Source organism: Struthio camelus, chromosome 2 (genome assembly GCF_040807025.1).
Source record: "Struthio camelus isolate bStrCam1 chromosome 2, bStrCam1.hap1, whole genome shotgun sequence".
In the NCBI taxonomy this organism is placed as follows: Eukaryota; Metazoa; Chordata; class Aves; order Struthioniformes; family Struthionidae; genus Struthio; species Struthio camelus.
The window spans coordinates 83709048-83721876 of NC_090943.1; the positions used below are offsets into that span (position 1 = coordinate 83709048).

Here is a 12829-nt window from a genome sequence, read left to right on the forward strand (position 1 = left end):
TGTTTTTTTCCATGGCTGCCTGTTTGGTGCAGACTCCTTTGCTTTCTTTTATGTTTTTGTTTTGTTTTGTTTTTTATGAGCAGTCCTTGTTTTTGGAGTAAGCAAGACAAAAATTCTGGTTTTGACGTTATCAAATCAGGGCGTATGGGTTCAGACCTGGCCTTTACAGCATGTGCCTGTGTGTGTGAATTTAAGAGGATTCAGTTCTGGAGCCTTGATTTGAGCCCACTTGTAGTTCTAATGTGGGTAATTTTTGAGAATGCTTTGGAAACAGGATCTTATTTTCCCTGTCCTTCTGTCTGGCTGAAATAAAATATATAAAAATGGTTTTTACTTCTTTTCTGTTGGACCCTGGTTTTCTGAAGGGTTGCTGGGCAGTTTGCCAGTGTATGTAATGATGATCCCTTAGTAACATTATTGTTCTTGTATTTCGCGTACGATGCTGTACTTGCTGGCATGTGCAGAGGGAGGGGAAATGAATCTAACTAAACAAACCAAATGCTATCTGACAGGGCCAGGAGTGACCTCAGTTATTTGTAGCAAATCCCAAGTTGTTGTGTACACAGCACTGTCCTCGAACGAAGAGTGAATCTGATCCTTCTTAATAGTATGTGTCCCAAGAATTGTATTAACCTCACAAGATTTAGCTCCTCTGGAAGCTGGTGCTCATGTGACATGTGGAGCTCTTTCTTAAAAACTTCCGTTATGCGCAGGAACTAATTTAATCCTTCCAGTTATTTTCCATTCCTTTCTTCCCTACTGGAAGGGCAGGACATGCCCTCTGTAAACATGTTAGTCTTCAGTGGACAACAACTCCTGGAGTCTTACAGACAGGCACCTCAGCTCAAGAATAAATTACAAGATCAGTGGGGAGAAGGCATCTTACAACACCAGCACAGGAAAAGCCAGCTCCAGCAAGGATTCTGTGAAAGGAAGAGACAGCTGGGGGTTGGGTAGGGGGGAAGAAAGTATGACTGGTTTGGGGAGTCCAGCATCTCAGGGACTGGAGCAGGAGAAGACCTTGGTCAAGCAACTGGTGATTCTGTTGTGCAGATTCAGACTTTCTCTTTAAACCTCACCTTGTCCATCTCGGGATGTTTCCTATAGAAGTGAATTTTCTTGCTCTCATTCCCTCTCTCCCTTCTCACCATTTTCTCAAACAGAACGGGTGATTCCTGGGCTTACAAACAAAGCAGGAAAAGCAACCCATACATTCGTAGTTGCAAGTCTTCCCCTTCAAAGGACAGCAGCCCGAGTTTTGACAAACCTGCGTGGGTGGGAAGGCATTTGCCAAAATAACTCATACCCCTTGAAGAGCCCAGGCTCAGATTGTGCCATGGGTGCTTGTGTGCTTAAATAGAAGGTAAAACAGGGGAGACCAGAAAGAAGATTGCACTTTTGTCATAGCTGGGAGCCTGTGAAAGAAATTCCGGGAATAAGGTTTCAAGTAGTGATTTTGATTGCTGTACGAGACTCTCCCTAGATTCTCTAAAATGGGGCTATACTCTAGGTCTTTGGACAAATTTTGGGCTAAAATCAGAAGATGTCATGTGAGGAGATCTCTTCTGTGATCAAGTCCAAGGAGCAATTAGAAGAACAAGGTTTGCATCTAATGTATGAGTGTTTCTTGGACCTGACGTGGTCCATTAGTCTGATCTCATACTAAGCAAGAAAAATCGGGCACGTGTGCTGGAGGATAACACTATACTTGTAGCTAGTTAATTAAAACCCAATTTCTCATTTGTACATCTATTTGAATCCCTCTCCTCCTTGCCCTTTAAGATGGTTACTTGGCAGTGATAACATCAAAAGCTTTAATGTCAAAACCAGATATTTGTATTAACTTCCTGAGTTTTCCACAACATAAATTCCATGACTCTCAGCATCCACTTTGTGGGCAGGTCCGAGGTATCCCTAGAAGCTGGTTGAGCTTTACTGCAAGTTATTATCTAACGTGCTAGCCAACATTTTTTAAAACCTTTTTGAAAGTTTCTCCTCCCTTTTTATAATCGGTTACATTTCCTGTATGGAAAATTCTACTACAAGAGTTTTGTTTTTACATTTCTGTTATTTAGGATAGAGAAATCGTTACAGACCCAGAAACCTGTCATTTTGCCTAAAAAACAGATAGTTATATATCAACATGGACTTTTTCCTGGTGAAACTATTTTGAATACCCTACCTATGAAGTATTTTACATTGTCGCCAAAATACCTAGACAACAAGAGGATGCTGAGCTTGTCAAAACAGTGATCACACGCTGATATACAGTGACTCTAAACCTGCTGTGAGACTTCTGACCCATTCACTTTTTAATTTCAGTCACTAAAGCGTTTCTCCTTCTTGAATCCTCAGCAGACGGGATATTCTCCTCTGCCTCATCAACCCTTTGTTCTCACTTAACCACATTTTAAAACTGAATTCTGATTAGCATGTAAAATATCCATATTGATTCCTTAATCTGACAACTCCTTTGTGCAAACACAAGCAACAGTTGCATCAGGTCCTGCAGCAGTTGACAGAGCTCTGTCTAGGTGCCAGCTTCTGCAGTGAAAACCCAGCTCAAGGGTGGGGACTCCTCTTGTGCATTTTGTATCACCTAGTCCAAAGTATATATTAGAGGTGAAATTTTACACCAGTAAAGCTGAATTATATTCCTTCCCTTTAGAAAAATCACCTTGTACTTTTAAGGGTCTATGTAGTTTTTATTTGAAGGCAAACATATTTCCAAAAATCACACCATGAGGTAGATGGATCTGCAACCCAATCCGGAAAGGAAGTAGCAGCATTCAGTTTTAAGAAGACATTGTACGTTGAATGTTTTTGCTTCAAGGTCCCAGAGCTTCTCCATGACCTGTGGACAATTTGCCGGTTTCATTGCGTGTCAGGCTTTGCATCTCAATAAATTTGAAGCCTAAATTAAAAATCCAGTTGCAAACCCTGATGGCGCATGTAGGAATCTAATTGCAAGTGCAGGCTATTTCAAGGCCATACACCAGGCTTCTGAGGGCATTTGCTTGAGCCTGCTGGTTTATCTCACATTTTTGTTTGTTTTTTTCTTTCAGTTTTTAAGAACAAAAGCAAACATACCTGCCACCAAGCCTCTGAATAAGAACTTGTTGTATCTTTGGGAGGGTTTCCATACAAAGATTGCCATGCTCTTTATTTCCAGATTACAGGATTTGTGCAGCATTTCTGATGCATGCCAACTCCAAGGTTGTCATGCTAGCTTTTCTGGCTTTCAATAGTTTGTTTTTTTTTTTTTTTTTGCACTTACGCTTGCTTTGCTTTCCCCATCCTCATCCCTTCCCTATTGGCCAATGTTTCAGCAATACAGAAAAAGCTCCTTTTCCTACCTGAGGGCACCCCTTTAGGTATACGCCACAGAATTCCTCTGACGTTTATGGCTAAAATTATTGGGCCTGGATCACGAGCTGGTAGCCCTCCCCTTCCTCCTTACAGCAATTTCTAGCTGTGCTAACACACCACACACGCCTGAACATGATGCAGGTAAGAATTTCCCTTCAGGAGCCTCAGTCTGCAAATTTGCCATGGAGCAGAAGGAGCACCTTCTGCTTTCATTCACTACTGTGCGCAGAGTGGAGTTTAAAAATTGGGAAAGTCTATGAGCATGCTTTTCCATTTAATCTAACTCCTTCCAAGGTCTGGTCTGTCCTCTAGTCTAGTTACCTCCAATTGTAGCCAGGCCTTCTTGCTTAAAATAGTCCTTTTCCGTGTCTATATGTGTCCTCCCATGCCCTTACAAGTCTGTTGGCTCCTGCTGACTCTCTCCGTTCTCCTTAGATTACCCTTCTGCAAACACACACTCTTGCCGTAGTTTTCTGTCCTTCTCAGATGGCAGGCTCGGGGCAGGATAAACATCTGTTCCCCAAATGCTTTTTGAAGAGTGGGTGGGGTTTGTCTTCTCCGTAGTGGAGTTTGATGGCGAAACAACCTCTGATGTTGGCTTATGAACTCAGTGAGTCAGTATTGAGACTGCCTTGCTCAGAAAGCCGTGTTGGTTGTCATGTAGTACCATTTTCTCAAATCATCACTGTGTTCATGTTGCAGTAAAGAATTAGATTGTCCAGAGATAAACCTAGGACCATCACTTCACATTTGGGGTGTCGACAGAACTGTTCTGTTGCTTTGCTGATGCTCAAAATCCCAAAGCAACCTCTGGCTAACGCTAGGTGGAGTTATTGAATATTTCCCCTGATGTAGGGACACATCCCAGCAAATCCAGACTAGTCAGTCAGGATGTTTCTGCTCTTGCAAAGCAGAGACGTCTGCATCGTCTGCATCATGCAATTTCATACCTGCCTTTCCAGTCTCTCTGAGGCTTTTTATTTTTATTTTTTTACCTTGCTCATTTAAATTTACTGTGATTTTTCCACCTAGGCTGCTCCAAAGTGACATGCATCAGTTTGACTCGCGAAGCCTCCATCAAGCTGTCTCCCTTACATGGGAAGCAAATCTCCATCCGCTACTTGGACATGACAGACTGCTTCGTCCTGGAGGACGAAGGACTGCACACCATTGCCGCTCACTGCACTCAACTGACCCACCTGTACCTGCGTCGCTGCGTCCGCATCACCGACGAGGGTCTCCGCTACCTGATGATTTACTGCACGTCCATTAAGGAACTGAGCGTGAGCGACTGTCGCTTTGTCAGTGACTTTGGCATGCGGGAGATTGCCAAGCTGGAGTCCCGCCTCCGATACCTTAGCATCGCTCACTGCGGTCGGATCACAGACGTGGGCATACGTTACATTGCCAAATACTGCAGCAAGCTGCGCTACCTCAATGCGCGGGGCTGCGAGGGTATCACGGACCACGGTGTGGAGTACCTCGCCAAAAATTGCACAAAACTCAAATCACTAGATATTGGCAAGTGCCCTCTGGTCTCAGACACCGGCCTGGAGTTTCTAGCCCTCAACTGCTTCAACCTGAAGCGCCTGAGCTTGAAATCGTGTGAGAGCATCACTGGGCAGGGCCTGCAGATTGTCGCTGCCAACTGTTTTGACCTGCAGATGTTGAATGTGCAGGACTGCGATGTCTCTGTGGATGCCCTGCGGTTTGTTAAACGGCATTGCAAGCGCTGTATTATAGAGCACACCAACCCTGCCTTCTTCTGAAAGGACTCCCTACAGCTGTTGTTACAACGCAGTATTAAAAACACTGATGTATAAACACACAATCCCATACTCAGTAATGCTGTCTTTTCTATGGCTCACAGGAGTCAGCTTTTCTTGTTTGTTGGTGAGGGGGATTTTCTAGAGGACTATTTTATGTGCTTTTTGTATGATCACTTTTTAGGTGTGGTGAGCCTCTGTGGAGAGGCTGCCTTAATTCAAAAGCAGTGAGTGCTCAGCATCCCCACTGTGATGCCATTTTTGTAACATCTCTGATCTTGTCCCAGGCTAAAGTAGCTGACTCCAAAGGGAATAGCACATAACCACTCCTTTGGAAGTGTTGCTAAGCTGTGTCAAATACATCTGAATTCCAGCTGTGCTCATGAATCTGACTATGCAATATGTTTCTTGTTCCCCACCTTCTTCTAATACAGCTGATAAAGCATCCCCTTATCTCCATGCAGTTTCTCCTTAGTGGTCATTCCTTGTAATTCCTCAGGAAATACTGGGTGATGTCTTCAGATGTACTTGCCTGGAGCAGAGGATGAGCTGCTGGCTATTGCTGAGCACTGTGCTGAGTGAATTTGGAGGTCGTGCCCATGCATGGCTTCTCTTGGAAAGCCCTCTTCCAGGTCGCTCATGCGTCATCACCGCTTGCCTTCAGTTCTGCATCAGCCGTCTTCTGCATGTCTAGTACACCCTCTGGTAGCCAACAGGGACTTCTGGGTCTTGTAAGCAGTGACATTTTCACTTGAGTGAAAGAAAACAGATAAGATGTTGGTGGCCTGGCCAAGGGGAAAGCCAGCAGATCAGCCTGAGAAGCCTTTGCATTTCTGCAACAAGTTGAGATAGTGCTGTGGTACACCAGGGACTCTGAAGTGTTGCGGGATGGTTTGCACGGGGCAGTTGCAGTTGCTGTGCTGCGCTGCTGTCACTAGAAAGTCTATCCACCTTGCTTCACGGTTTCTCCTTAGCAGCCATGGCACCATTGCAGCTGATGCTCCCTGAGCAAACTAGGTGCACGCATTGAGGTGTATTCAATATGTGCCTTACTACACGTAGAAACCTGACCATTTTCTGTGGCCCTCCAGTTTAAAGAATGGATGGCTGATCTCAAGATTTCAAAGACGTTAGCCTGACGTGAGATCACACTGGTGGGCAAAGAGGGGCTTAGGGTGTTATTCACATTAGATATAGATTTTTGCGAAACCTTGTGGACTGGAGATATGGCTGCTGTTCAAGAAGGAATTAAAATGTCAGCCTTGTCCCATGACACTGGAAGCCTCTTGTATTCTCATGGCTGTTCTTGTGCTCAGACAGTTGGCTTGGAGGATCCCCCGTCTCATTGCCTCCTTCCCCAGGGCGTGTAGTCTTTTCATGGTTACTTCCTTCACAGTTTTCTGGCAGCTCTTTTCTCTGTGCTTCCACATGTAATGCTCCGATCTGAAAGCCAGACATGTTAGGAGTGATGATATTTTCAGTCAGGCTCCTGGCGCGTGACTGACAGGTGAATTCGTACATTCAGCTCAAACACTATACATGTCTTGACAGAGGATGTAAGAAGGGAAGCACTGGATCTGGTTTTCATAAGCTGTAACTCCATTATCTCCAGACAACACTAATAAAATCTTAGATATGGAGTGAAAATCCATATGCTCAAGAAAAATATTTAATTGCTTAGGAAATACTTGTAGAAATGCTCTTTCAAATTACAAAAAACAATGCTTTGCACATCTCTGCAGAGGGAACTTGTTCTACTTGTGCAAAACATCCTGTAAATTGTGCATAATCCTTCAATTGTGAATTTCTTACGTTAGGGGATATCAGCAGTTCTGAATTATAAGTAATATTGTACAAAAGCAAAGAGGGCCAAGGAAAATCGTTTTTTCATTGCTGTTACTGGTCAGTGTCTAATGGGGGGGGGGGGTGTGATACCATCCTTTGACCAGTTAACATCACTGTAGTTTCCCTTTTTGTATTTTTAAAATTAGAGATTTTCTTGAGCAAGCAGTACAGTATATTTTATCCAAGCCAGCTATACTCTGTTTATCTTTTATCTCAAAATGGCCCCAAGAATAGTTAAATGTTAAACCCATTCCTGAGGGTGGTGGGATTTTGAGCCATTTGCACTCATGAAATATAAGGCCTCATTAGTAACATTTAATTGTTTATTAAAAAAAAAACTACTTCTCTGGCTATGCTAAATTGAGTGGATAGCACTATATGGTTTTTAGGGTTTCTAATGTTTAAATTGGCCTGTACTGTACAAATCTCACTATAAAGCCTTAATTTACTACCAAGAAATAAAGCAATATGTTGATAACTGCTGAGCATGCATGATCATTTACACTAAGTGATTAACTTCTGGCCAAAATGAGGGGATACAAAATACTTGTAAAGTTTTATTTTCTTGAAACTAGGTAGGTGAATGAGCACATCATCATATGAGGTAGGTGAATGACTATAAAAAAGGATTTATTATAGGTTGTATGACCTTGTATGTCTGTCTCTTTATAATTTGCTTTTCCTTATGTGATTCTTCTTGACTTTGACACATTGCTACTACCTGGAAATGTATGTAAAAGAAAAGCCGGTATATAAAAGGCATATGTATAAGAAGTTCAGGAAGGCCTCTGCATTGATTTAAAGGCAAGTTAACATATCCGATGTAAAAAGTGAAATGAAATGACTTAAAGGCTAGAGTGCTAATTAGTGTAATGTTTCTTTCCAAATGTTTTAAAAAATTCACTCTGGGGTCACTAGTGGAAAATGAATAAAGGTAATTTTTCTAAGCCAAACGTTTTTAAGTACATGATCTTACAGTCTTGCATGATTTGATTTGGCACTCTGAGATTGCTACTTATTTCAAGAAAATTTGAATTTAACTTATTGATCCAGATTGCCTGTTTTGACTTTTAACCTTTTCCCTGTGTCTGCTTGCAAACCAGCACGACCAGAAAGGAAACCAAAATAGTGCATGTAGAGCTGAGTTTGCTGGAGAGGTTGCAACATGCGAGCGATGTGTCTTCGTTCCAGTTTGAGTTTGGCAGAGACTATAAATTTCCTCAGCGAAAACATTGTTGATTCTTGAACCGTAAAATTCAGGCTCAAGCAGTGAGGCTTCTTCCGCTCCATAATAGCATGTAGTGATCCCATCAAAGAAAGCAGCTATGAATCACATCAGTCAGGCTGGCATGTTACTTGCATCTCTGGGATAACTTGTGCAGTGTAGAAAGAGGTCTCCTAGAGAGGTGCATCTAAACCAGCATACTCTTGGAATACAGCCAAAGCTCTCTATCTATGTTTCTCATTCCTTTGATTTTGGTAAAAAATGGAACTATATGCCCTGTGTCATCAGTAGAAGGCTGATGCAAAGCGTAACATTTTTGCCTTTTTTACCGATGCTCATTTACCGGCTTCCTAGAAAACGTAAAACAGCTTCTGTTGGACGTCAGAACCGTCACCTAGATTATAACCTTCCAGCAGTGGCTTACGTCATTTCTGAAAACTTCTACCCTTTGAGCTGGAAAATTGAAAAGCTAGTAAAAGACCTAATTTTAGCACTAGCCTTGAAACAAGTCTAAACTCGCATTAAAAGGAAACAAAGTGACCATTTTGACTGTGGACTGGCTGCCCTGTAGCTGTCAGTTTTAGTTTAAAAGAAAAAAAGAAAAATCTACGATGGAGTTGGTAGCATAGCTTCTTTTCCCCCAGAGTTCCCCAGAAAAGTAGCTTGCTTTCAGTTTTTCATAATTTTGTTAATTTTAACTGTTCGGACTGAAACTTCCCGTGCTGGGCTTGGAAGATGCAAATTGAAGTGGTTTGCATGGTTCTGTATATAAAGCTGGGAGGAAATTTCATTTTGCTTACGTTAAACTCCTGGTGACCTTTTTCTTTGAAAAAGGTTTGTTGCCCTCCATCTCCCCCAAGGCCTTCAGAGTGGAAGTGGTATGAGCCTTGTCTGGAGGTCAATTTTGACACCAGGATGTGTCTTAATGATCTCCCAGCGAAAGTTCATCTAGATTTAGCAGCACGGTCTATCTTGGAACATCTCCAGTTCCATGGTCAGGGAGAAAAGGGGTTGGCATCTAAAAAGCCTCAAAAAATTGTCTCTGCTGGGCACGCTCATGTCTCTTGAGGCTTGTAGTCTGGTGAGGAAGCAATTTGGCAAAGCTAAGAGGTGATTGTCACTCTTGCAGTGTGGAGGAGGAAATGACCCGAGGTACATCAGGATTGCCTGGGGAATCAGGCCACAGGAGGGTCGAAAGACAGAGGATTTGGGGAATTGGGAAAAGAGGCAGGATGAAGGAAACTTCCTGGGCAAACGGGCTGGGAAAGAGGTGAGTAAAGAAGAGATCGACTGATGGATTTTTAGTTTTAAAAAAAAAAAAACAGGGCTGAGACTAGGAGAGGTGGATTTGCATGAGCAGTTGGATAGGGAGTGTTGGGCCAGAGGAGAGTCAAGTATTGAAGAAAGGCATTTGGGGCAGTGGTGGAAGTATGAGGCAAATGGGCTGGCAGTATGTTATGTGAATAAAGCACATTCCCTCCAGGGAAAGCTGAGAGGGGCTATTTCTGGGAGACTGTCTCACAGATTTGAAATAGTGTCTCAAAAACGATACAGGAACTTTGAATTTAAGGCATCCAATGTGAAGCAGGATAAGCTTATAGGCAGATCTTTAGCCTTTACCAGCAAAAGCACGCTGGACTCGGAGACATCGGCACTTTTGGGTGTCTTATTCCTGCCTTTACCCCTTTGCACCAGGTAGTCTGTTGCGAGCAAGAAGGCAAGGCATATTTGTAAAATTGCGCTTCCTTTTGCATTGTGTTTCATCAACAGCAATGCTTCTGTTTTGGTAAAGCACAGGCATCAGCGTGAAGTCAAATTCATGCCCTTATGACTGTTAGAGGGCATAATAATAGTAGGTTCAAGTTACTGCCAGGCAGTAGACATGAGAATTCAAGTCTAGCATAAGAAAAATACATTGGACTGAACTGCATTACTGAATATTATTTCCCAGATTAAATCAATTTTCTTCATAAGATAGTTGAGGGTTGTTTATTTTCCTGCACCCCTGCTGTCTAGCTGTGCACTTCAGAGCAGATTTTTTCCACTGTTTGTCTTCTGTGAGAACTGGACAGAAATGTCAGGTCATTTTTCTCTTGTCCTCTGGATGCTCACAGAGGCGCGTCTTAGGTTTATACTGGTTAATGGAAATCTTTTCCAAGTAGGCTCTGCTAATACAAATTAAAAATATATATATTATGAGTGCAACAATCCAGTTGGCTATGGATATATCAAATTAAGCCATTATAAATATAAAAGTTGCTAAGCAGACACTGTAAAGAGATACCAGAAGGAGGGATCTTTCTAAAAAATAAAAAACTCAAGCTTTTATAGGTGACCTTGATACTTTTAATGCGAAACAGAAATCTTAACCGTTACTTCTAGGGCTAAAGATACTGTGTTTGTTGGCTTAGAAGGGATTAATTTTCCTTTGTTTTTTAAAGAAACATTACATGCTGAAGCCTCAAGCTCAAGTAAATGGCAGAGATGGAAAAAATCATCTTAGAAAGATGAGAGAGAATGCAATGAGATTTGTGCCAAAAAGAATGAATATTTTAAGAGTTTCATGTTCCATTGTCTGCTTTTGATGGTTCCTAAAATGCTTTTATAAAAATAAAGTAAATGACTACTTCTGCGAACTTTCTATTACTTCTTGAATATCCCTCATTCATATAGTTGCTTCAGTGTAGGTATCTGAGCTTTAGACAGACTGAATTTGTAGCTACAAAAACTAACTGCAGCTAATTTGTGATTTATATGTTGTCATCTTTATCAAGTGTTTTCATATATTTTATCACTTGTCTCATATAAAGGATATATCCTAAGCCTTTATCTGGACGACTGATAACATATCGCTGTATGCTTAATAATATCCAGTTACTTTTCATTGGCACCCTAGTTTTTGCTCTAGTTTTCTGTTTGTGCTGTATTGCATGCTGTGAAAATAGTTTGAAGAAAATAGGTTTTGTCTGGACTTGAGTAACATCGAGGCCTTTGGCAGTGATGATCTCTTACTTGCAAATTAATAACCCAGAATATCAGTCCTTAACTGTCTTCTTTCTTACCACTGACCACGTGCTTCTACAGCCTGGCTCTTGGCTGCTGTCTGCTTGCATGCCTGGTGCTAGGCTCCCTTCATAGAAATAGAGGTGGAGCCCCAGAGGGCCTGTGCTGCTCAAAGCTTCTAAAGAAACATTAAATAAAGCTCAGTCACTGGGTTTCCAAAGAGAGGGAAAAAAAGATCTTGTCCCAGAACTTCCTTACACTGTGGAAACAACAGCTGGGCAGCCCAGCCCGCCGGGGTAGGAGGAGTTTCTTTTGCTTATTTTCTACTCAAGTTAAAATAATAGTCTGATATCTCTCAGTGTCTTTTGAGGTGTTTTATCACAGGTACATCTACCCAGAGTATGTTGTCATGCTTCTATATTAGGATGAGGGCAATGAATAATGATTTATTTTTTGTTTTAACTCACACGCTAAACAAGAAAAAAGGCGTGAGCATTAGGGAGGCAAAACTTGAAGGACTTCGCTAAGCTAACAAATTGTCACTTATATGAAACTGGTTTTCCCCATGCCAATATGTTTTGGTGTAATGTCAAAACCTGGCAGCTCATTGGCAATTGAACACCCCAGTGGCTTAATACAGGCCAAAGTTACTCAAGTTTTCAGCAAGGCAAAAGATTAAAACTGTTTCTTTCATTCACTAAGACCATTGACTTTGCTAGAGGTCTATCCCTTTGACCACGTTATTAATTTGGTCTTTTGTATGTCTTCTTTACTCCTGTTTCTCTTTACTTCCCTCCTCTAGTTTCTTAAAAGCTTGCTGAACCAGAGCGAAAGGTCATGCATCTCATGTGGTCTTGTAGTTGTTGGAGGTGCATCTTTTGTGACAACTGCTAGCATACCAAACTGCAAGCAAAAAGTAGCATTTGGTCAAGTTTATCTCTTTTGTCTGTGTTCTTTTTTTTTTTTTTTTAATCTTTCCCCCTCGCTAGATCTGCTGTGAAATAGTAAGATTTTCCTAAAGGAGCAGGTAATTTTTTCATCATCTTCTGCATCTTCTGAAATTGGCGTGGGGAGTACATAAAGAACTATGAAGCTATTTTTCGATTTTTATAATTGGAAACTGGTTGCTAAGGTCTAACATGGGTGCAGGAAGGGAATCATTTTCCAGCTGTGCTTGTAGAGGAATTGGAGACTGATGAGGCCAGTGGAAGGGGAGGAGGAAGGCCCAGGAGAGCTCATGGGTTAGGAACCGCTGGCCCCCGCTTTTCGCTCATTGTGCTCAGCGTCGGCTCCAGGGCTAAGTTCAGGAGAGCAAGGATGTGAATGGGCCGGGCAAGGGAGGACATGTGGAGGAGGAGGGCATGCTGTGTATTCATAGCACAAAGATGAAGGAACCCACAGTTGCAAGAAGTGAGAAACGGTATTTATCTCATGATGCTGCAAGGTGGCTACCTGCATTTCAGCATTTAAGTAGAATTGCCTACTGTAATACATGTCTTACATATAACAGTTACAGGAGCTCAGATCTCTTGTGCAACTGGCTGCAGGGGGTCCGAAATCACCTTGCTGCAGTAGCGTCAGTACCTTTGTAGCGATATGGTCCTTTGCTACATGAAGCATC

At 42.1% G+C, this 12829-nt stretch overlaps 1 protein-coding gene across 6 annotated transcripts in view; it reads left to right on the plus strand.

Annotated features, from left to right (window-relative positions):
* Window positions 1-10832, plus strand: part of FBXL7 (F-box and leucine rich repeat protein 7) — a 214975-nt gene extending 204143 nt beyond the window's left edge. For all 6 annotated transcript variants that reach the window (XM_068931444.1, XM_068931446.1, XM_068931448.1 and 3 more), the window contains one exon: window positions 4402-10832. In XM_068931444.1, coding sequence (XP_068787545.1) covers window positions 4402-5138 — 737 coding nt within the window. In that variant the 3' untranslated portion in view covers window positions 5139-10832. The remainder of the gene's footprint in view (window positions 1-4401) is intronic.
* Window positions 10833-12829: the final 1997 nt, after the last annotated feature.